Genomic DNA, 23,482 nt, shown 5'->3' on the forward strand with positions numbered 1-23,482 from the left:
AGTGCTTTTTGCATTGTTATAGCAACATCAGGAGTTTTCTAAGTGTAAATTAGGCTGCTTGAGCATTCAGTGTCAGATTAAGTTTTGAAAAGTAGTGCTGCGTTCCATTCAACTCGGAAAGTCGGATTTTCCAACTTCCTACTAGTAAAAGTGCAATGGAATGCATCTTGAAGTCACAAAAACAGTGTGAAAAACTTGAGACACAAAACAGTCATGATGCAGTTAAAATTAGGCTTGCTTGAGCATTAAGTGTTGTTTCAAATTTTGGCTTTCTTGCGTGGACGTGTTTTTAAAATGTCAATTGGTATTATTAGTTAGCTGCGACATAATGTATGATACCCAAAGGCACAGGGTGTCTTATTCATTGTGAAACTGTGTTTTCTTAATGGCATGAATCACACTGAAGGCCTAGACTTTTAATGCACGGCCCGCCACTGCTGTTACTACTAGCCATGCAAATTCTCTAGAATTTAATGGATGGTACATCCAAATCATGAAGAGATTAAACTTTTCTAAGCATATAAAAGGAGCGTGTCCATATTTCTATTATTCTAATTCATTGCATACAGTTAATTTACACTGCTGACTTCTTATGAATGTGCTGTCTTTGTTTATATTGCTGGTGCTTCACAGGTAATGGAATATTTAATAAGACGCAGATGCTGCAATAACTGGAGAAAAACCTCTGAATTAAATTGTACTTCACCCAGCCCATTAGCGCATTGCACACGCACGATTTAGTTGAACCCACTTGCGCCTAGACTTAAAGGATAGCACTGCGCTTAACGCTCTTAATATAGGGCCCATGGACTAAAAGCTGAAGTACTCAGCAGAAAAAATTATGTCATGGAGTCTTTAAGAACAAACACAAGTTTGTGCAAACAGAGGATGTTTTTTTACTTTAGCTCACCTGCAGAGTGGATATGACCTCATCACCCACTTCCTTCACATTTACCACGTAGCGGCTCATGTCTGGGTTAATGATATGAGATTCCTTTTCCCAGCGAACCTTGATGGGCTTTTCACCATGAGCAGTGCAGCTCATCTCAGTCATGTGACCCTGCTCTGCTCGTGTAGTGTTGGGGTAAGAGGTGATCATGGCAGGAACTGAAGAGGAAGAGAAAGAGAGAGTGATATTAAGCATGACATGATATTTATCGTCCTTCATTTATAAATATATCACACAAGTAAGAGTGCTTTTGTACTGAATATCAGCAGGCCGGTGATTACCTACAGCCTTGTGCCTTCATTTATCTGCATATCTACATTTAGTGACTGTGCCACGCTGAAACCAAACTGAACTGTTCGCAAGCATGGAGTCCACACTGCAAGCACAGACATGAAAAGAGCCGCGAGACAAAGACACTCAGGCCTGTCTCACCCACTCCACTGTCTGAAAGCTTGTTAACCTGAAGCAGTGTGATAGATCTGTCTCTCTCTCTCTCTCTCTCTCTCTCTCTCTCTCTCTCCCTCTCTCTCTCTTTCTCTCTGCTGGCAGGCAAAGCTATGATTTAATGATGAGCACACTTCGATTATTCATATAGATCTTTCTGCTTGTCTCGCTCAGCAATACCAGCACCGGTGACACTGGTGTGTGAATAAAAATCACGAAATCAGCACGCACTATGGCTTAGCGGTTTGACTGTCTATACCATAACGGTAGTGTGAGGAGGAGGAGGGCATAGCCGGGCCGCGACGAACTTGCTTGCCAGCTCCTGGACGTGCTGTTGCCCGGTCCTCAACCGCTCCTCCACCCTCTGGTGGATGCCAACTTCGCTCCTCCCCTGGCGGATGGCAGCGAGTCCTCCGGCCCATGGCGGATGGAACCGCTCCTCCCCTTCTTTGGCGGACGGCAGCGGTTCCTCCGGCTCTCGGAGGCTGGCAGCGACCCCTCCATCCTCAGGTAGATGGCCGCGGCTTCTATCCTGGCCGATGGCAGCGGCAAGGACTCCGTGACAGCGCATCCCTCCACCCTCCCGGGTTTCGGCACCACTATAACAGTTCAAGGACAGGCAAGGAGGAGGCAGGAACTGGCTGAACAGTCAACGTAAAGTTTAATCCGAAACGTATAATTTATAATTGTATAATTATAATAATAATAATAATTAATAATTAATTTAATTAATGTATAATTTTATTTATTTATCACACATTATACTGGCAGAACCGGCTGAACAATCAACGTAAAGTTTAATCAGAAACTTAACTTAAAACAAACATAAACAAACACAGACACACATGCAACGTGGCCGTGTGCATCTCTCACTCAAACAGGCATCTCCGGCCGCCCCTTTATCTCGAGCTCCCGCTGATCAGCTGATTCAGCGCCGGCCGTGCTCCATCATGGCCCGGCCACACCCTCCTCCTCATCACAGGTAGAAATGTGAGATTTTGCTATTTCATTTAAACTGTGGTAGATATTGGTGATTTTCCTGACCTGGTCTCATAGAATCATGTTATTTTTTGACATGGAGTGCCATTTATAATTTTCCTTGTTAATGGCTGTGCCATTTATAAAAGTAATTTATGCATATGTATAATGTGTGTTTCAGAAGTATGAGTTCACTTGTGGAAAACGCTTTCATTTTTGCATGAAAGCAAAATTAATGCAGTTCATTTTTCATTGCAAATTACAGTATAACAAAACCTTACCTTTTTTACAAAATAAGTTAATAGTTATTGTCACAAAATTTGCTTATTTGGTTAGTGACCTAGAAATTGAGTGGGATATTAAATATGTCTTATTCATTTTATGTAATAAATGTTTCTTGAAGCAAAGTGGACGCTTTTACTCTTACCTGAATTGCTGCCTCCTTCTATAGCTATATTTTTGCAAAATTATAATTACTTGCCCTGTTCAATACATATTGTTGCAGTTTGTGAAATGAACACTGGAGGTGCTACAACAATGACTTTAATTTTCATTGAAAATGGAAAAATGTCACCACCTTTATGTCACTACTATCACACACAATATCACACACCATCTCAAAATCACATAACACTAAAATTCACTAGATGATCAGATCAGATCTTTAGTACAGGACATAAATGCTAAATGTTTTAATATGGATGAATCCTTGTTTGGAGAAAATTTTAAGTAATAACAAAATATATAAAATGATTCATTATAGGATAAAAGGTTGTCTGCCTATACCGCCCAGCCCTTTCTGTAATACAATGCAATGTTATGATCTCTGTAATGCACATGCAGAGGACATACAGGCAGACAGAAGAGGACAGAGAGATGGGTAACAAATATGCAGTCTCCCAGGTTCACCTTGGCTGTGCCCAAGGTCTGAGAGTGAGTGTTATACTGGTGGTGTTTTGTGCTGCATAAGTTGGTGGAGGCTGACATTATCAAGAATGTCAGAGTCAGGGCTGTGAACATTTAACTCTCATCTCTTATTCACTTACAAGCTCAGCGCTGCACCGCCATTGCAGAGAAAGCTGATTTATTTTGCACGATAACTATACATTTTAAGTACAGGACAATAACAATATCCCTCCGCCTTCTCTAAATGTTATTGCTCTTTATTGGAGTGTATTTTCCTCTGAAGATCTGATGCTAGTATGAGACTTGTGCTGAAGCAAAATCCTAAAGGTATGGGTGGACAAATTATTTTATCAAATGTGAATGTTCTAAGGTGTAAAAAGTAATTACGCACTTGTTACCTTTAAGGTGCTATTTGTACTTGATCTGACCATTAACAATTACTTTTGTTGGTGTAACTTAATGTTAAAGCCTTTTGAATGACGAAGGTTCAGCCATGCAACTCGATGTAGCTTAAGCTGTTAAGTTCTTTGAGCTTGTTGTCTGTCAGCCAATCACATGGTGTAAGCTAAGTGATCCTTTGAAATGTATCGGGTAGCCAATCAACTTAAATCTCTCTCTTTGTATTACATTTAAATTGCTCAGTTTTGCAGATACGTCGGATTCACTGCAGTGAACTGCGAGAGTTTTACTCTAAAAAATGCTGTTTGTTCAATAATAATAATTATTTTCTTTATTTATCACACATTATACATTTGCACATATATGGTGAAATTCTTCTTTTTCACATATCCCAGCTAGGCTGGGGTCAGAGTGCAGGGTCAGCCATGATACAGCGCCCCTGGAGCAGATAGGGTTAAGGGCCTTGCTCAAGGGCCCAACAGTGGCATCTTGGCGGTGCTGGGGCTTGAACCCCCAACCTTCTGATCAGTAACCCAGAGCCTTAACCGCTGAGCTACCACTGCCCTAAGGTGGTTGCTGGAGATTTTCTTCTATGGTCTGCTTTTGGCCATTACACATAGAAGTGCATCTTTAACAAGGTAAGCCTTAGCCAAATCTGGCACACATTGCACATCTTAGGTCATTAGATTAGATAAATCCACAGATAGCTAGTCTAAGTCACTAGTTATATAAGCTCTGGGCTTTCATGGTTCAGGTTCACATTACAAGTTAGGTCACTAGCCGTTTAAGCCATTCAGCCAAGCAGGCCAAGGCACACACAGAAATTTAGTTCATTAGCGTTACACCATTTGACCAGTTGCCAATGCACACCTAACTAACATACACTCAGTGCACATGGCTCTTCAAAGCAGCAGCAAAGTGGTTTTTGTGTTTGTGTTAAGAGTTTTGTGCAGCTTCACTGCTTTAAGGGGATTGCTGTTATGACTATTTGTGCGGCAGCATGTTCATGTCTTGCATTTTGTCTAATTGTGCAGCAGCAGCAGCATATCCACATGCTTAAATCTGTATGTCTGTGTACTTTCTAGCAGTAGCAAGTCTCCAAACATGCTCTGCAGCAGCAGCAGCATAGCAGATCTCTTCCGCCGAGAACAATGTCCTATCAATATGTCATATCAAAATTAATATGATAAATCTTTTCGAGAGTTGTCATGACTGAAATGACCAAAGTTCAGCTATGCAACTCTATGTGGCGCAAACTGATAGGTTCTTTGAGCTTGTTTTATGTCAGCCAATTGGCTCGCTCATGTGTGACATGTTAAGCCAGTTGGCTTGCATGGTGTAAAATGACTGGTTCTTTGACATGTCATCGGGTAGCCAATCAACTTGCGTCTCTCTCTTTGAGTAACATTTGTATTGTTTAGTTTTGCAGACAAGTTGATTTCACTGCAGCGTGTTGCGAGAGTCTTTTCTCTGAAACCCATCTCCACCCCAGCACCACCTGCCTAGATCTGCTCCATGGGGTTTGCTTGTAATGTATATTTGTGCAGCAGCATGTTCATACATACTCAATGAAGCATGTCTTTTATCTAACTGTACAGCAGCAGCATGTCCACATGTGTACAGCAGCATCATGGCAGATCTAGTCTGCCAAGACCAATATCCTATCAATATGTCATACCCACATTAACATGCCAAATCTTTCTGAGAGTTGTCATGACTGAAAGAATGTTTTTGACTTTGAATGAAACCAGTCAATTTAGATGCTTTATTTCTGGAAGTGAAACTCAATCATATCATGAGCACGGTCACTTCTGAGCTCTTTTGCCACAATTAATGTTTCCACGGTAACAGCAACTTCTCTGGATCACAGGTAGTGTAGTTTTTCATTTGGAATTTGGCTATTAAAGGAATATTCCAGGTTCAATACTAGTTAAGCTAAATCGACAGCATTTTTAGCATAATGATGATTTCTACAAAAAAAATAATAAAAATAATTTCAACTTTTCATTAATAAAAGCAAAAATCTGGGTTACAGTGAGGCATTTAAAAAGGAATTTAATGGGGTAAATCCGTAAACGTTAAAATACTCACTGTTTCATAAGTATAGACAAACAATAATTACTACTAACCTTTTCTGTGTAAAGTAAAAACTTTAAACAACTTTACAGCTCAAAGAATACATAAGTTTTAACCAAAGAATTTATGTAAGTGCTAAAATGAGAAGCTCCACATTTCTGTTTTTAAATGCTCCAAAACTTGGTATCTTTCACGCGTCCATTGTATGTGCCTTACTGTAACCTTGATTTTAACATTTTATTTATTTATTTATTTTTAGAAAAGGAGGAACAAGTCAAAATTATTTTTTTGTTGCAATCAACATTATATGACACAAATGCTGTTGATTGAGCTTAACTTGTATTGAACATGGAATATTCCTTTAAATATGATTTGATAAAAAATGAAGTTGAAATCAAAATTCTTTTTTTAACTTGTGTCTTCTACAGATGTGATCTATGATCACCTAACAACCTCAAAGCTTGTGGTAGGTCTGTGTAGAAAGGTTTAAACATTATCGTTAAAATTAAATTTCTCTATGGAGAAAATTGATGTGAGTTTTACATCAAGAACCCTTCTGCTGCGCACTATTTCAACACAGAATTGTATTTACTGATGCTTTTCATTTGATGTCACAGAAGACCTTTGACATTTGAATACAATGTCAAAGGTTAAAATAAGGCAACTTCTCAGTTCCTTGAAAATTATCTTTAATACACAGTGAAAAGAGTGTGTATAATCTCATTTAAAGTCTTGCATTCAGCAGCTGAGGTGCTTCAGGCAAGAGAGGCTCTAAATGGTATTCCCATAACAGCTTAGTTGATGTATATTTTTAATATCCAACAATATAACGGGCTCCTGTAATAAAGAGAGAGGGGGAGTGCTGATGGTAGCTATAACCATACACACATCAAACAGAATCTCCCTTTATTCGTTTCAGAAGTCATAGAACAGCACCTTACTGTTATTAACCAAACCAGGGAAAGCCACAGGGAGAAGAGTGTTTGATTTTCACAACAGTGTTTTCTTTCACAAACAACAAGGATGTGTTTTAGTCATTCTGTGAAACAGGTCTTCTCTATTTTGAAAGGGTGATTTTTAAAGTACATTTCTGTGCTTCTATTAAACATACTGTTGCAATGTAACCACGCTTTTACAAATGTAACAAGATTGACAATTTTACAGGTCTGGTGCTTTTTAGGAAGAAAATGCAATGCTAATATTTCTACAAATATCTACTTTTTAATAATCACTTGTTTACTTTCAATTATCAAGTTAACAGGGTTGACATTTTTGCTTCTTCGCAAACATAAAAAAAAAAAAAATCTATGATAGAATGATAAAAAAAATAATTAAAAAAACGTTGCAATTACTTATCCTTGCTGAGTTTACTTACTGAAAGGTTGATGATGATGTTTTGACAAAATTATGTGATTTACTAGTTTAAGGGGAAGGGATTGAATCACAACCTGGGGACACAGCTTCAAGTATTTCAATAAGATTTTATATCAACCCTAAAAAAAAGTGCTTTATGAAAATATTGACAACATTTACCATGGTTTTACTAAAGTAACTATTGTTCAACAATGGCATTTGTAGTAAAACCATAACCACAAAATGTATCAAGGTCTTACTACAGTAACAGTATTTTATAAAGGTATATTATATTATATTCAGGGTAAAACCATAGTAGAAATACAGGAAGACCAAAACTATGATAATAAAAAGTTAGAATCATTCCTCACTGATTACTGAGACATGCAAAAGTCCTCTTTATGTTAAAAATCAAGAAATTCATAATAATAAAAATACTGGAAAATCTAATTAGATTAGACACAAATTAGAGTAATATATAAATTATGTCAATAAAAGTCAATTTTAATTAAAAAAAAAAGCATTTATATAAAAGCCTATTCCCTTACATGGTTCGTTAGCTTAGACCTCTGTCTACAAATATCTCCATTTTAAACTATTTAGTATTGAAATGAAAAAAATCCCACACACTATCCAGCAAAGAGTGTCAAAATTTATTTAGCAACATTTCGGTCACTCGACCTTCGTCAGGCATTTACGTTGCTGAATAAATTTTGATACTCTCTGCAAGCCAGGATAGTGTGCGGGATTTTTTTCATTTCACTGACTTTGCTACAGCTTGTGTCCAATGCACCTATCAATTACTTCTCAGGTGTGCGAGGTTAGTTGTTCATAAATTATTTATTATTAAAAAATAAAAACTCAGATTTAAAACATATTTTGTCCCTTATCTCAAGAATCAGTGTCCTAATCTGCAAATAAATAAATAAATAAAAATAACCATGGTTTCACTATAGTAAAACTAAAGTAACCATGATTGTAACAACTATTTTTAAAAAACATGGTACATGTTCCACAAATGAACCATGGTGTTACTATTGTAAAACTAAAAGGGGCGGATTCACTAAGAATGAATTGTGGTCGGTAATAGCGCTTTTTTTTTTTTTTTTTTTTGCATGCACTCTCTGCGCCGGTTTAGCGCCTGATTCACAAATGAAATTATGCAGATCAGGCAACGGCGCAAACACGGCCACAAAATCGCTGTTGAGCGCAAATTGCACGTGCAATTCTGACCTTGCGGTCCGATTATAAGCGTAATATAGCGGATGATGCCGCAGACCACCGTATTCGACACACCCTGCCAGGACTGTACAGCATCACTTTGATCTAGACCCCTGGATCATCTCTTAAACATACAGAACGTGCACTTGATGACATGCGCATCTGGAAATATGCCAGGTTATAACGCTCTTCTCCATCATTTGATGATTATTTGATTATTTACTGCTGATATGATCAGTTGAAAATGTTCACAAACGTCTCTTTTAAGTAAAATTAATTTTACCGCCTACTTTCATTTGGCGGTAATAGCACAATCTAAATTGCAGCAAGCAAATTTTTGAGAATGAAGCGCAATCTACAATGAAAGGAGGTGTGTTTGTGCAGGAAGGAATGACAATGACTTCATTTAAATACTCAATACGCAGAGCAATTTCAGTGCTGATTGCGCCTGCTAAAATAGATTGCATGTGGTTAGTGAATAAGACTCAGGGTTTTGCACTGAAATACCACACGCAAAAGTCGCGCAACTGTTTAGTGAATCTACCCCAAAATGTTTTTTGGCAGAATGATTTTTATTACCATAGTTTTGGTTTTCTTTAGTATTATTACTATGATTTAACAATAAATATAGTTGTCGATTTTTTTTTTTAACTATGCCATAGTTAAACTATAGTTAATGTAGCAAAACATTGGTCAGTTTTGTGTTTGCTTTTGCTGTATTACAAAGTTTCACTAGCATCAGAATAGTAGTATTCAAGAAAGATTAAAGTGCATATTTTTTTTTAGTGACTGGTTAAGTGCTCATGGAAAAGATGTGTTTTTAGCCGTTTTTTGAAGACAGAAAGTGAGTCAGCTTCATGAATGCTGTTGGGAAGGTAATTTCCATAAGAAATGTGCTGCGTCCGAATATCCATACTTTTCCACTATAAAATATGCCAAAAACAGTATGCCAATGGAGTAGTATGTCCGAATCCTCAGTCAAAATAGGAAGCGAAAAATACCCAGATGACTATTTCCAGCAAAATTCTGAAGTGCAGATCGACTGGACACTTTGCTGCCCCATAATCCCTTGGGAGCTGATGACACGTCACATTCAGAGCACCGCGGGTTGGACGGCTCTTCTAAACTGTAAGTGCTATATACAGGATACCAAGAAAGTTGTTTCTTGTGCTTAAATTGTCAGGATCCTGTCACTTTTGTCAGTCGTGTTTATTATTTGTTGACAGGATCCTGACACCCATGTTCTGTGTTTGAGCACCAGGCTCAGTGCTTATTTCCTGGCCATGTGCTCTGTCTTTGTTCATGTCTCTGTGTGAGCGCATGGCTTCAGGTCTTATTTCTTTGCCGTGCGTGCTTCTGTCTAGTTGTGTGTTTTGATATTTGTTTGAGCACATGGCTTATGTTTTTGTTCATTCACCATATGCTCTTCTTCTTGTCATTGTGTTTGGTGTGAGCACATGGCTTCTGTCAGGTTTTGTTTGCCATGTGCTCTCCTGTCTCACGTCTAGGCCCCGCCCCCCTGTTACCTTGTTTTTAATTAATTTGCCTCACCTGCCTTCCCTCGTTACCCTCCTTATTTCCTTCCCTAGTTATACTCCCTGTTTTGTGCCATTTTGTTGTTGAATGTTCATGTGGAAAGTACAGTGGTTGTGTTCCCTGTTGTGGTGTTCGGTCCTGTCTGTCTGTGTTCCCATAGATCCCTGGAGATTCCTGTGTTGAGCCTGGACATTGAGGCTCCTCTTCTCCAGCCCTGCCACCAAGTTCTCGTCTGTTTCTGGAACATCGTTTTTCCCCTATGGGGTGGTATTTGTTGTGTTTTTGGTCATTTTTGGTTCTAATAATTCATCATTCATTCTGCAATTGAGTCCTGCCCTTCCTTCTGCCAAATCCTGAAAGAATGAACTGGCATCATGGGTATCTTCCTCTTCCCATCTTTCACCCACCTGGGCTCTGTTAAAGATCAAATTACCTAGCTCATCCAGCGCCTCTCCATCCATCAAGGGGAGCCAGACATCAGAGACTTGGCCTGCGACTTCCTCATTGTAGTAGACAAGCTGGACTGCAACAACCGTCAGAATGTGGCCGAGCCCACAGTTGACCACCAGGAGGCTGCCGAGCCCGCCGTTGACCTGCCTGCCCCCTTCCCAGCAGCTGCCGCCCTGCCTGACCCCTGTCCAGCAGCCGCCAACCTGCCTGACCTCTGCAAAGTGGTCTCTGACCTGCCTTACCTCATCACTGTCCTCAAGCCTTCTCCTTGGCCGCCGGACTATGCCCCCTTCCTTGAGCCTCCTCCCAGGCCGCTGGACCCCACCCTCTACTTGGACCCTCCTCCCAGGCCACCGGACCCTGCCCTCTACCTTGACCCTCCTCCATGGACACCAGACTCCGCCCCTACCGGGACCCTCCTCCCAGGCCGCCGGATCCCGCCCCCTACCTGGACATTTCTCCCAGGCCGCGGGACCCTGCCCCCTACCTGGACCTTCCTCCGAGGCCGTCGGATCCCACCCCCTACCTGGATCCTCCTCCCAGGCGTCCAGACCCCACCCCTTTTCTCAAGCCTCCTCCCGGGCTGCCTGACCCCGCCCCTGACTTGGAGCCATCTACATGGTTTCATTCACCCTCCCCCCCATAGCTGGTAATTCCGGTGCCTCCAGCCCTGCCCTGGTCTATGTCTCCAGTGCTCCTAGTCTGTTTTTGTGAGAAGTGCATCTTTCATCAAAAACAGTACATTCTCTGACAGTACGAGATTACAGATGTAGCATTGGATAAAGATATTGCGAGGGAACCCCAAATAAGTGTGAGGCAATGCAGAACTTATTGCAAGGGAATGCAAAACCTGTTGTGTGGGAACTTAAGACTATTGTGAGGGAAAGCAACATCATTTCAGAAAAATAAATTACCAAATTGTCATCTAAGGAGCTAAGCGGGATTTGCAAATAGCACAGCAAATAGAAAAGGAATTGGTTGCATGGGACAATGGTCAATTAAACAGTTTAGTGGTCATTATCCAAAAATATCTGACCACAGAATAGAAATTAGCACATTTGCAAATTCACAAGGAGTTGAAAACAAATGGCTTTTACAGAGGGAAAAAATAAAAATAGAATAACAAGACGTGATGTGGAAAAAATGCCTGTAATATGACATTAAAAGTTGGTATAAGTAGTCATGTTTCCATCCAAGCTAGAAATGTAATTTATGCACAAAATCAGAATATTTCAAAACCAATTTGCGAAAAAAAAAAAAACAAAACAAAAAGTTTCCATCCCCTGTGTTCAAGAGAACAAAATCTTCATTTATGCTGTAATTGACACACAAAATTGTGGCTCTTTATTAAATGTAATAAAATACTTGGGGATTAGAGCATGCAGACACAATGCTCTCATGAACTTTAAAATGCAGATGTCTGGGTGTGAAAGTGTGTCACACAGTTCTGGGAGGTAATAGTTGCCAATCGTTTTGATGACAGGCCTTGGCTCCGGCTTTTCAGAATGACCAGAGCAATATTTGAGATGCTATGCGATGATATTGATGATACTCTCTAAGCTAATTATGTATTCAAATGGTTTATTGAGTCATATGACTTTTTTGATGAGCACCTATATTCCTATATAAATTCTATAGGAATATATTTGTTAAATGTGTTTCCATCTTATCGTTTTTTTTTTATTTTGTTATGTTTTTATGTGCGCAAAAAAATACGTTGATAGAAACCAGGCACATTTTTTTTGTTAAAGTCATTAACACACACACACATGCACGCATACGTTCAAAACAGGTCCAAGAAAATGTTGTTCAGCTACTGTTGCTGTGTGTGTTTCTATGTAAAGCTGCCTATTTAAGCAAAACACATGAAGACAATTATGCAAGTAACATACACACAGTGTCGTGGCACATATGTATCCTTAAATGGTCTTTATTGTCAGAGCAATGAAGCATATATGTGCAGTTTAGAGATGTGTACGGGTTAAAAAGCATGAAATATGATCGTCTGATCAGTGCTGCAGAAACTCATAATATTGACTGAGCAGTCAATGACCTCCAAGTCAAAAAATTTGCAAATATTCGTATTTGTACACAGTATGAATACAGCAATAATGCCAAAAACTGTAATCCCGGATGAAGGTGATTGTTCCAGTGCATATGCAGCAAGTGAGCCTTAAAATATTCCTGCCAATTTAGACCAGTCCAACATTAACAGCTGGGTGTGTATTTAGCTATTGCTGGGTTTCCATCCAAAATGTTTAGCATTTTTTAAGCGCATTTCTAAAAATTCGACTTAAGAAAATACAAATTGTTGCACGTTTCCATCCACTAAATAATGCACATTATCATGAGGGAGCCGCCTCGTCATGATGGAGCAGCTGAATGACCTCTCCCTGCTTTGGGGACAGTTTTATTTGCAAGATTGGAGCAAGTATCTCATTTTATTAAATGCACTGCAGAATAAGGTTAATACCTGATATAATGTGGGCTGAAATAGCTGAGATGCCCACACACCACCAGTCTCCGCATACCTGGGAGCGCCCGCTCTCAAAATTGTTCTGCCGGATTGTGAGGACCCACTTTATCGACCAGCTGTGGGTTAAACACTTCCAAATGGCAAGCGCTATGTTCAAAGAATTGTGTGCCAAGTCACATCAAGCTATCGCACACTCATAACACATGCACGAATGGTCAAAACAAGTCATCGTTTTGCGAAAAAACCGTTTCCATCTCCTTAAAGCGCATTTTCACTAATGCAAAACTCTAGAAAATCCACCTCCTCCTTACACGTTAAATATTGAGCGAATTTAGAAAGTTTATTCGCATTTCAAGCATTTCCATTCAGTATTTCTTTTGCGCAATTTCAAAATGCGCATACAAATAGTTTGATGAAAACCCACCTTATGATAACTCCATTTGTGTTTTCCACTTTGATGGCCATGTTGAATATGATTAGTGTGTATGGCGTATCATGCCATATGAATGGCGAGGCTGTGCCGGCAACTCTGGGTGTACATAATCCATTTCAGCACTAATTTTATCACCAGTACAGGGGCACCCTGGGAAACTAGGTCACGCTGTCACGCCTGAGTGGGCCATCTTCCCATTTCTCTCTCTCTCGCTCTCTCGCTCTCTCTCTCTCTCTCTCTCTCTCTCTCTCTCTCTCTCTCACACACACACACACACACACACTGATCTACTCTTCTGTGTGCTGGCCAATTGAGTGAGGTACTGTGGCAGTGTGTGTATACGGTTGGTGGACTGCAGCAAGCTTCAATGCTGAAGCAGTTCCCCCTTTTTATTGCACAATTGGTCACAGTCTGAGCATGTGCTTCTCTCTGCTACTAAGGCAAGGCAGCGACACCAAACATAAGAAGAAAGATGACAAAATAAAGAAAAATAAGACTGCAAAAATACTCTCTACGTAAGCAAATCAACTCCACCTATTCCTCTCTGTGGCATACACATACCATTTGTGCATAAAAGATTCACAATTCTTTATAAATCCACACTGTTTTATTTCTAGATCTGTAATTAATAATGAGCTATAGTTATCCTACCTTCTAAAAAAAAAAAAAAAAAAAAATCACAGACATCGCTCTCACCACAGAGACTGGAATTAATACTGATTCACTTTACAGTATTCAACAGTACTGTGTTTGATATAATTTAATATTTTCACAACGACCTTGCACACTGCCCTTGAAATTTCAAGCCAGAATGCCATTTTCATGCACATTTTCCTCACTGAATCACTTTACTATACCAAACTTTTAGCAGAATAATTTTTGTGGCTCATTGCATGTATTGTGTAAGTTTCCAGGTGAAATAAACATTAGAGGTGCTACAACAACAACTTTTATTCACTTCACAAAAATTCAGACTAAAACGGCAGATGATCAGTTCATAAATGCTTGCTTTTTGTCCTGTTCCTCACATAATGCTATTTTATGACATCTAAACACTTTCACTACAGCACATGACTTGTGAGGAGATACATTTTGATGTCTGCATTAACCAACTACATTTATATTCCATCTTACATTTGCTTTCTATGCCACTATCAGTTAGGTTTAGGTTTAAGGTTTAGGGTAGGAAGGTACTTTTGTTGATTTACAACTCGACAGAGCATTAACCTTAATAACCTCTATCTGTTTGCTAAAAAAATGTAACTCCTTTCTCGCCACACAGTGGACATTTAACCGTGGAACTGCCACGATACGTTTGAGGAACCACGTAAAATCAATTGCAAAAATTGTGCCACAGTCAATAAATGTTCATGTGATCAGGCTGACATTTTAAATTCCACCTGCAAACTGATGCTAGATGCTAGTGACAGACAACATATATTAAAAAGAAAAGATTAAGCCTTGGTATTCCCCAAGGTTATGTCCTCGGCTCCTCCCAATTTTCTCTTAACACTCTGATGCAAAACACAGCAGCCATCACGCAAATGACTCTTAATGAATCCCTTGCATGAGGACGGAGACACTTTCCGAACCTGCATCTCCCGTATGACAGCACTAACCGCCAGGCTACAACTTAAACAAAACAAAATGCAATATACGTATGATAGCACATTTTGAATAGTTTGGCTATAAATTGTATTTAATTTATTTGCTAGAAAAGTTTCCATGTGCAACAGCCCTTAAATCTAATTTATGTTCATAAATGAGTGTGTGTGTTATGTCAAATTAGGGCTGGGCGATATATCGGATATTCACAATATATATATATATACTGTATATATATATATATATATATATATATATATATATATATATATATATATATATATATATATATATATATATTAAAAAAGTGAAACATGAAAGCAAAGCGCTGCAGGTTCACACATACACACAATTCCAAACATTTGTAACCATTACATTTATTATACAAATCTAAAAGGGGACAGCGTTTCACCAGATTTGTAATGAGCAACATTTCAAACTGTCAGATACACACTGCACCTCCCGTGTTCTGCCAAAACGAAAGCTCAAGGTGAATTAAATATGAACATTTACATTTACACACTATATAATTATAACATCTACAGTAATTACTAGGTACTTACACTGAACCTAATCCCAAACCTAAACTTAACCCATATTAAGTACAGGTAGTTACCTAATATTACTCAGTACACATGGAATACAGCACACAAGATGTATGGACTACTTTTATTGTGCTTTTTTGTCATTAGCTGGGTTTCCATTAACATGTTTTTATGCAAATTTTGGGATATTGCCAAAATGCTAGATGGAAACACCAAGATGCAAATAAACTTTACAAAATGCACATAAACTGATTTATTTCTTTATTTATTTTATTCTGTAAGAACAGACATACACATGAACTATGATGGAAACACATTTACCAAATATTTTCCTATAGCATTTACGGAGAAACATAGATGCTCATCAAAAAAGTCATGCCTCAGCAAGCCATGTGAACACATAATTTGCTCAGAGAATATTAGCAATATTATTACATAGCATCTAAAATATTGCTCTGGTCATTCTGAAATGCCAGAGCCAAAGCCTGTCATCATATTGATTGGCTACTATTACCTCCCAGAACTGTAAGACACACTTTCACTCCCAGACATTAGGCATCTGCCGCTGCACGCTAGCAAACATGAAGTTCGTCAGTGCGCATTGTTTGCGCACTATGAAGTGCAAGTAATTAATTACAATTAATCAAAGAGCCACGGTGGCTTCAACTTGTTTTTGTTTGCACCAATTTCCCCAGAAGTGATGATTTAAATACATGTGATGGAAAAGCTTTGCTCTAAAAATGTTTATTTTTTGTGATATTTCGATTTTCTGTATAAATTAAATTTGCATCTTGGATGAAAACGTAGCTATAGTAGAAGCTTGACAGCCTGAGTCCCAGTTCACTTTGTAATGGCAGAATTTGCATTTTTGTCTGGATTATTACTTTAATTTTCCTTTAATCTACATGGATGGTGATGTTTAGACAAAAGGAAAATAATGCAAAAACAAGTGGCACTGCTCTGCTGCTCTGGTTTTTGCTCATGGCAGAGTGGGCATAAATGTTGTGTGCTGGGTTTAATGGAGGGGATGTAAGCCTTTGCCTATTCAGCAAATAAACAGTTTGCCAGGGAGCACAATACCGTACACACAGCAGTCAATAGGGCAGAAGAATGCCCTCGGGACCATACTGTATGCACACTGAGACACACACACATGCACACATGCTCCTTATAATCAATGGCTCAGACTTAAAGTAAAGTAAATCAAAGTAAAGTCACATGACAAAATAAAATAAAAAACATTTAGATTAATTAATCTGGCTGCAGTCATAATTGTCTATTAAAGGAATTATTGACTCATCCTCATTTAATTCGAAACCAGCATGCTTTTATTTTGTCTGTGAAACCCAAAAGGAGAAATCTGAAGAATCTTAATGCAGCATCATAGTGACCTAGTCTGTCAAGCTCCAAAAGTAAAAAAATAAAATAAAAAAAAAACACCAACAAATCAAGCATTAAAAGAAGACGCGATTTGTGCGCTATATGCCATGTCTTCTGAAGACATACTGTATGATAGCTTTTTGTGTTAAACAGACCGAAATTGAAGTCATTATTTACTCTTAATAACTCTGCAGCTCTCAAATCAAACATGGCACCTGCGGTGCGGATTGGATGCCTTGACGTTTGGTCTGTCCATCACACTAAGCTATTGCATGGTTCCAGACAACTTGAAATATAGTCATATGAACCACTAGAAGCTTCAATGGTGTTTTTTTTTTATCCTTTTTGGAGCTTGACATGGTCACCATGATCTGAGAACTGTAATGGTATGGAAAATAGCTGTGTAAAGACTTTTCAATATTTCCCCTACAGAAAAATAAAAACAACACTCAGTTTTGGACAATAAGGGTGAATAAACAATGACAGAAGTTTTGGAGATTCCTTTATTAGCAATCAGATTACATCTAATCATCCAGCATTATTTCATCTACTCACACATTTGCAAACACACACACACATACTCCACTTGACAGGGTCTTACTTTTAACGGTGAGGTACATGCTCTTGCTGATATCGGCTCCCACGTCATTGCTGACCTTGCACAGGTAAAATCCAGAATCTTCCTCCAGGACGTGTTTGATGAGCAGAGAGCCTTTCTCCAATAGCTGAATACGAGAGCCAGAGTTCAAGGCGATAGGCTGGAACTGTGGCACACCAGCACCTGTGAGAGAAATGAATTTTGAATGAGCAAGACATATAGTCTGTTTAGTCTCATACAATAAGGCATTAGACTACATCTTCCCATATCCTTTATAATTCTCTTATTGACCTTTGAGTCATAAAGAGAAAAATAATATATTAAATAAAATAAAATTGTATATATATATATATATATATATATATATATATATTTTTTTTTACAAAGGCTTTATTTATGACGTGTTTTACTGTAATCTGACACTGTAGCATTACACAGTTTGTCATGCTCAATACTGATGCGGATAATGCAGTGTGTTTACATTTGATGATGTCTTAATTGGATTTAAAGAGCAGATGTGTTTTGTATCTGGTGTTTCATCTCTGGATTAGTATTAGTGGATGTTGTGTGATTCAATAATATAAAATACACCATAATACCACCATGAGCCAGGCAACTTAATCTTCTAAAGCTACATACTGTCTGTTTGCCTGAGCAATAAAATAAAAGACTTTTGGCTGTCAACACACAGAGAAAACAAAGGCGCACAGTTCCAGCCTGTACTCTTTTTTTTTTTTCTAAGAGTACAGCATTTGTCACTAAGTGTCTTTTTTTTTTTTTTTTACCCGTTTTGCATTACAAACTTTTAAAAGTGGTGTTGTATTATTGTGCTACTGCTAACAGAAATGAACCAATTATGTAGATTATTCCTTTTTATGGAAAGTAAGCCGTTAGTTACATTTACATTAAAAAAATATATAGGAAAGCTGTTTCTCTAGAGCCATTTTTACACTGCAAAATGCACAGATTTGAAGAGGTGTTAATACAACACAAGCATGCATTTAAACTATATGATGCGGCAAAAAGCACCATACTGTAAATTTATTTACACAGTAATGGCAATCACAGGAGTATGAAATGCGTGGATGTAACACCTTTGCCATATGTGTTAATTCTCGTTTAGCAAATATAAGAAATATAAGAGGTACACTGACTGTCATGACAAAAGCAAAGCAGTTCTGATGTGGCATTTTATTTGCACAGAACCAGAGACACATTAGAGCTGACTCTAGTGGTGAGGTATACTAGGTGGTGAGGTGGAACACAGCCACCGTATTTTAGTACGACTTTTATGTGGCATTGCATCTATGCACAAATTCTGCAATGCAAAGGCAACTTTAGAATTATTGCCCAGGGATCAATCTTCAAATTGTAAATACATCACTGTAAATAGAAAAGTAGCGCCTGTAACTTATTTGAAAGACAATCAGGGGGTTTTACATTGTAAATTCAAAAAGTAACATGGGTAACACTTTACAATCATGTATCCATTAATATTAATTAATTCAATTGCTATGCATTTTCTAAAAAAAAAAAAAGAAAAGAAAAAAAAAAAAAGAAGAAGAAGAAAAAGATTTAATGACCATCAAGTAAAAGGTATCAAAATACTTTCCTTGCACCTTGAATACGTGAATGTATTGAACACAGGGGAAAATGTAAGTGGAACGGGGGGAACACTGGGGGAACACTGGGCTGCTTTTAAGTGGCAAAACTACTTTGCCACACATTTATTTATACGTTTTTTAAAAATATTTTTTAAGGTTGTATAACAAATATCATACATTTTTGAGTCTAGAATATTAAGAAGTTTTCTCAGGGTTACACCAAATGACCTGAACAAAATATGCCTGAAATATCTGATATATATATATATATATATATATATATATATATATATTGTTTTTTAAACTTCCCACACAGTCATGAGGGTCTAAAGAGATCTTTTTTTTTTTCTTTTTTTCTTTTTTTTTGTCACATGACAACAAAATGGCAACCTATATGTTGGTTAGACCGCCTCACTTCGATTTGGTAGACAAACATTTTTTAAATAAATTTCACTGTTTATTTTTTTTTAGGAAATATTAAAAGATTACTCTGCACAACTCATGACAACATTTCTTTTTTCAAGAATTACAGGTTTAATATTTTCTTTTCTTTTCTTTTACAATGGACCCTTTTCACAGACTGTGATGACTCTTTTCCGCCTTATACAGCAGTGTAAATCTAGTGAACTTTTTTATATTTGCAATTTTAAATTATTATATAACATTATACTTTGTATTGTATTACCCTGGAATTAGTTTTTAAAAACAAGTTAACACAGATGAGGTTCTAATACAGCTGCTGAGAGAGTGACAGTAAATTTGCCATCTTCTCTTTTCTGACAATTGCAATCCATTGCTCTCTGTTTTTTTATATTATTTTTTATTTATTTATGTATTTATTTATTCATTCATTCATTTGGAAAGTTTTGGAAAATGTAAAAGTGGCATTTTTCTTTTTATGTTGCAGCAAATGGGTAAACAAAAATTATATTTGTTTTGCCTCATTCACTCCCATTCATTGCTATCAATAATATATTTATAAATTGGAACAATAATATATTTATAAATTAACATTAACCAGGATTAATAAGTCCTGTAAAATATCTTGATTCATTGTTATTTCATGATTCCTAATGCATTAATTAATGATAACAAATAGAACATTTTGAAAAGTGTTACCAGTGTTGTTATTTCTAAAAGGTAATCAGAACACTTAACCTACGCTACTCCCAACATTAACATTATTCATGCACATTAATGATTCATACAGTATGTGATAGTTGTTTTTTGGCTGGCTTTGTGAAAACCAAAAAAGTATTTTATATAGGATTTTAAACATGCCCTTTACAAGCCTATTTGATTGTTGAGATTCAGAGCATTTAATTTTGTCATGTTAATGGACACCGTATACTTTCAAGAATTCAGTATCCCCAGATGCTTTCCAGCTGAACTTCTCCTTCCCTAATGTGCGCCACATTTTTTATTGTTGATATGGATTTCCATTTGTGAGCTTTAATCTTCAATGCATAGCCAGGGCTTCAAACGCTGCTTCCCTTCAGGAAGAGTCAAGGTCGAGTGAGTCATCTGCTCTCGGTCTAATCCAGTAATCCAGCACATGGCTTTAATGCAAACATACACCTGTGCCTGCAAGTTTCTTTTCATGAATAATTCATATTCATTACAGTCTTTTGTCCACAGAAGCTATGACAATGGACAGGAAGTGACATAAAATTATACATTTTTAATTACCTTTCGAGTGGTTCCATATTATAGTGGGGATTGGATTTCCCTTTGCGGAACAATTCAGGATCACTGATTTCCCATAAATGCCGTCCTGGTCTCTTGGCTGCACCTCAAAATGTGGTGGAACTGCACAGAAAAAGAACATTAATATTAAAACATTTAACAGCATCAAATAGCAATTTTTTTCTGAATACATTACAATCATATAATAAGCCTAATTTACACTGAAACGATGCATGTTTGCACTGAAAAGAACATCCTGGTTACTTTCGTAACCTCCGTTCCCTGATGGAGGGAACAAGACGTTGTGTCGATGTAGTGACACTAAACACTAGAGGTCACCCTTGGAAGCCCCAAACACCTCTGATCTTTGAGAAAAGGCCAATGGGAATTGGCGAGTGGAATTTGCATGCCACTCCCCCGGACATACGGGTATAAAAGGAGCTGGCTCGCAACCACTCATTCAGGTTTTGTGCTGAGGAGCCAAGACAAGGTCCCGGCCATTTCAGCAGGTAGTTCAATGTTATGGCAGGAGGGACACAACATCTCATTCCCTCCATCAGGGAACTGAGTTTATGAATGTAACCAGGACGTTCCCTATCTGTCACTCACTCGACATTGTGTCGATGTAGTGACACTAGGGGTCCCTATACAAAACGCCACAACTAGCTGAACTGTGTTACATGGACTGGCGGTGCAGACCATTGTGTGCCTCGTAGCCAGCGCACCTGGCCATCACGTAACCTCCCCCAATGCTCCTACGCGTGTCGTATGGTCCCCTGCACCTCGGGGACAAGTCGACTGCCAAAAAAAGGGGACAGGCTACACCAGCCGTGGCCTCTTCTCTTCTTTTTTCTCCCTAAAAAAGAGTGGAAATCGATTGACTGGGGGCCATAAGTGTCCGCATCGGGGGGGGGGGGGGGGGGGATGTCACTCCAAAGAGGAAGACACCGCGGAGACCAAACCCTGCCCGAAGGGGAGGTAATGTGTGGAAATACGTCACATGGTTTTACCGAGTTTTGTCGGCAGTGTCGCATGTGGAGAAGTCCCTGTGGTAGTTCCTACCCAGAGGGGACGGAGCTCTACAAACACGGCGACCGGAGGCAGAGGGGACTCTGCCCAAGGAAGATGCGGGTTTACCAAAGGGGAAATCGTCTCGTGGAAGATACATCAAACAGGGTTACAGACCCAGCGCATGTGGAGCACCTACCCCAGTACAGGGCTTACAAGCACACGTACTGGGCCGGCATTGAGTTTCTTTGCGAACTCGCCTGCTACAGGGCTAAGGAGGAAGGACATCCAGGGTCCACGGTCTCGTGAACACGGTTGGGGGGTAAAGGCGTACGTCTGCCCCTCCAGGAGGGGAAAGGCGCTGTACGCAAGTGGTACATCCAGCCAGTTATCCCGCACACTTACCTGTTCGTACCTGATAATACACGGGACAAAACCAGCTCAACCCGGAGATTGTAAAATCTCGTGAAGGTATTGGGTGTTGCCCAGCCCGCTGCTCTACAGATGTCTGCTAAAGAGGCACCATTGGTCAGAGCCCAGGAGGCCGCCACACTCCTGGTAGAGTGTGCTCATAGCCCCAAGGGGGGCGGCACGTCCTGGGCATGATATGCCAAGGTGATGGCGTCAATGATCCAGTGGGCGATCCTCTGTTTGGAGACAGCGATCCCTTTCCACTGTCCTCCAAAGCAGACAAAGAGCTGCTCAGAGCATCTAAAGCCCTGCGTTCGATCCAAATAGATGCGCAAAGCGCGCACCGGACACAGCGACGACAAGGCTGGGTCTGCCTCCTCCTGGGGCAGTGCTTGCAAGTTCACCACCTGATCCTGAAATGGGGTCGTGGAAACCTTGGGCACATAGCCCGGTCGGGGTCTCAGGACCACGTGAGAGTATTCCGGACTGAACTCCAGGCACATGTTGCTGACAGAGAACGCCTGCAGGTTCCCTACCCTCTTGATGGATGTGAGCGCAGTCAGGAGGACAGTCTTCAAAGAGAGTGCCTTTAGCTCAACTGACTCCAGGGGCTCAAACGGGGCTCCCCGCAGGCCCCATAGGACCACGGAGAGATCCCATGAGGGAATGAGGCACGGTCTGGGAGGGTTCAGCCTCCTCGTGCCTCTAAGGAACCTGATGATCAGGTCGTGCTTCCCGAGAGACTTACCGTCAACTGTGTCATGGTGCGCCGCTATAGCAGCCACGTACACCTTCAAGGTGGAGAGGGACAGCTGCCCCTCCAGCCTCTCCTGCAGGACGGAAAGCACCGACCCAACTGCACATCTCTGGGGTTCTTCGCGTCGGGAAGAACACCACTTAGCAAACAGATGCCACTTCAAGGCATAGAGGCGCCTCATAGAGGGAGCCCTAGCCTGAGTGATCGTGTCTACCACTGCGGGTGGTAAGCCACTTAGGTCTTCTGCGTCCCGTCCAAGGGCCAGACGTGGAGATACCAGAGGTCTGGTCGCGGGTGCCAGATGGTGCCCCGACCCTGAGAAAGAAGGTCCTTCCTCAGGGAAATTCGCCGGGGGGCTGTCCGAGAACCAAGTCTGGGTGGGCCAGTAAGGTGCTACTAGGATGACCTGCTCCTCATCCTCTCTAACATTGCACAGACCAGGCTCACTGGGGGGAATGCATACTTGCGTAGCCCCCGGGGCCAACTGTTTGCCAGCACGTCTGTGCTGAGGGGAGCCTCGGTCAGGACGTACCAGAGTGGGCAGTGTGAGGATTCCCGGGAAGCAAACAGGTCTACCTGCGCTTGACCGAATCGATTCCAAATCAGCTGGACCACCTGGGGGTGGAGTCTCCACTCTCCCCTGAACATGACCTGCCACGACAGTGCG

The 23,482-nt window shown here is 39.7% G+C and overlaps 1 protein-coding gene across 2 annotated transcripts in view; it reads right to left on the reverse strand.

Annotated features, from left to right (window-relative positions):
- The window catches only part of dscamb (Down syndrome cell adhesion molecule b), a 264,610-nt gene that overhangs the window by 61,575 nt on the left and 179,553 nt on the right, over positions 1 to 23,482 (reverse strand). For both annotated transcript variants that reach the window (XM_051678499.1, XM_051678498.1), the window contains exons 10-12: positions 20,643 to 20,762; positions 17,353 to 17,532; positions 911 to 1,107 (exon numbers count right to left, since the gene is read on the reverse strand). In XM_051678499.1, the coding sequence (XP_051534459.1) occupies positions 911 to 1,107; positions 17,353 to 17,532; positions 20,643 to 20,762 (497 nt within the window). The remainder of the gene's footprint in view (positions 1 to 910; positions 1,108 to 17,352; positions 17,533 to 20,642; positions 20,763 to 23,482) is intronic.

This window comes from Myxocyprinus asiaticus, chromosome 39 (assembly GCF_019703515.2).
Source record: "Myxocyprinus asiaticus isolate MX2 ecotype Aquarium Trade chromosome 39, UBuf_Myxa_2, whole genome shotgun sequence".
Classification (NCBI taxonomy): Eukaryota; Metazoa; Chordata; class Actinopteri; order Cypriniformes; family Catostomidae; genus Myxocyprinus; species Myxocyprinus asiaticus.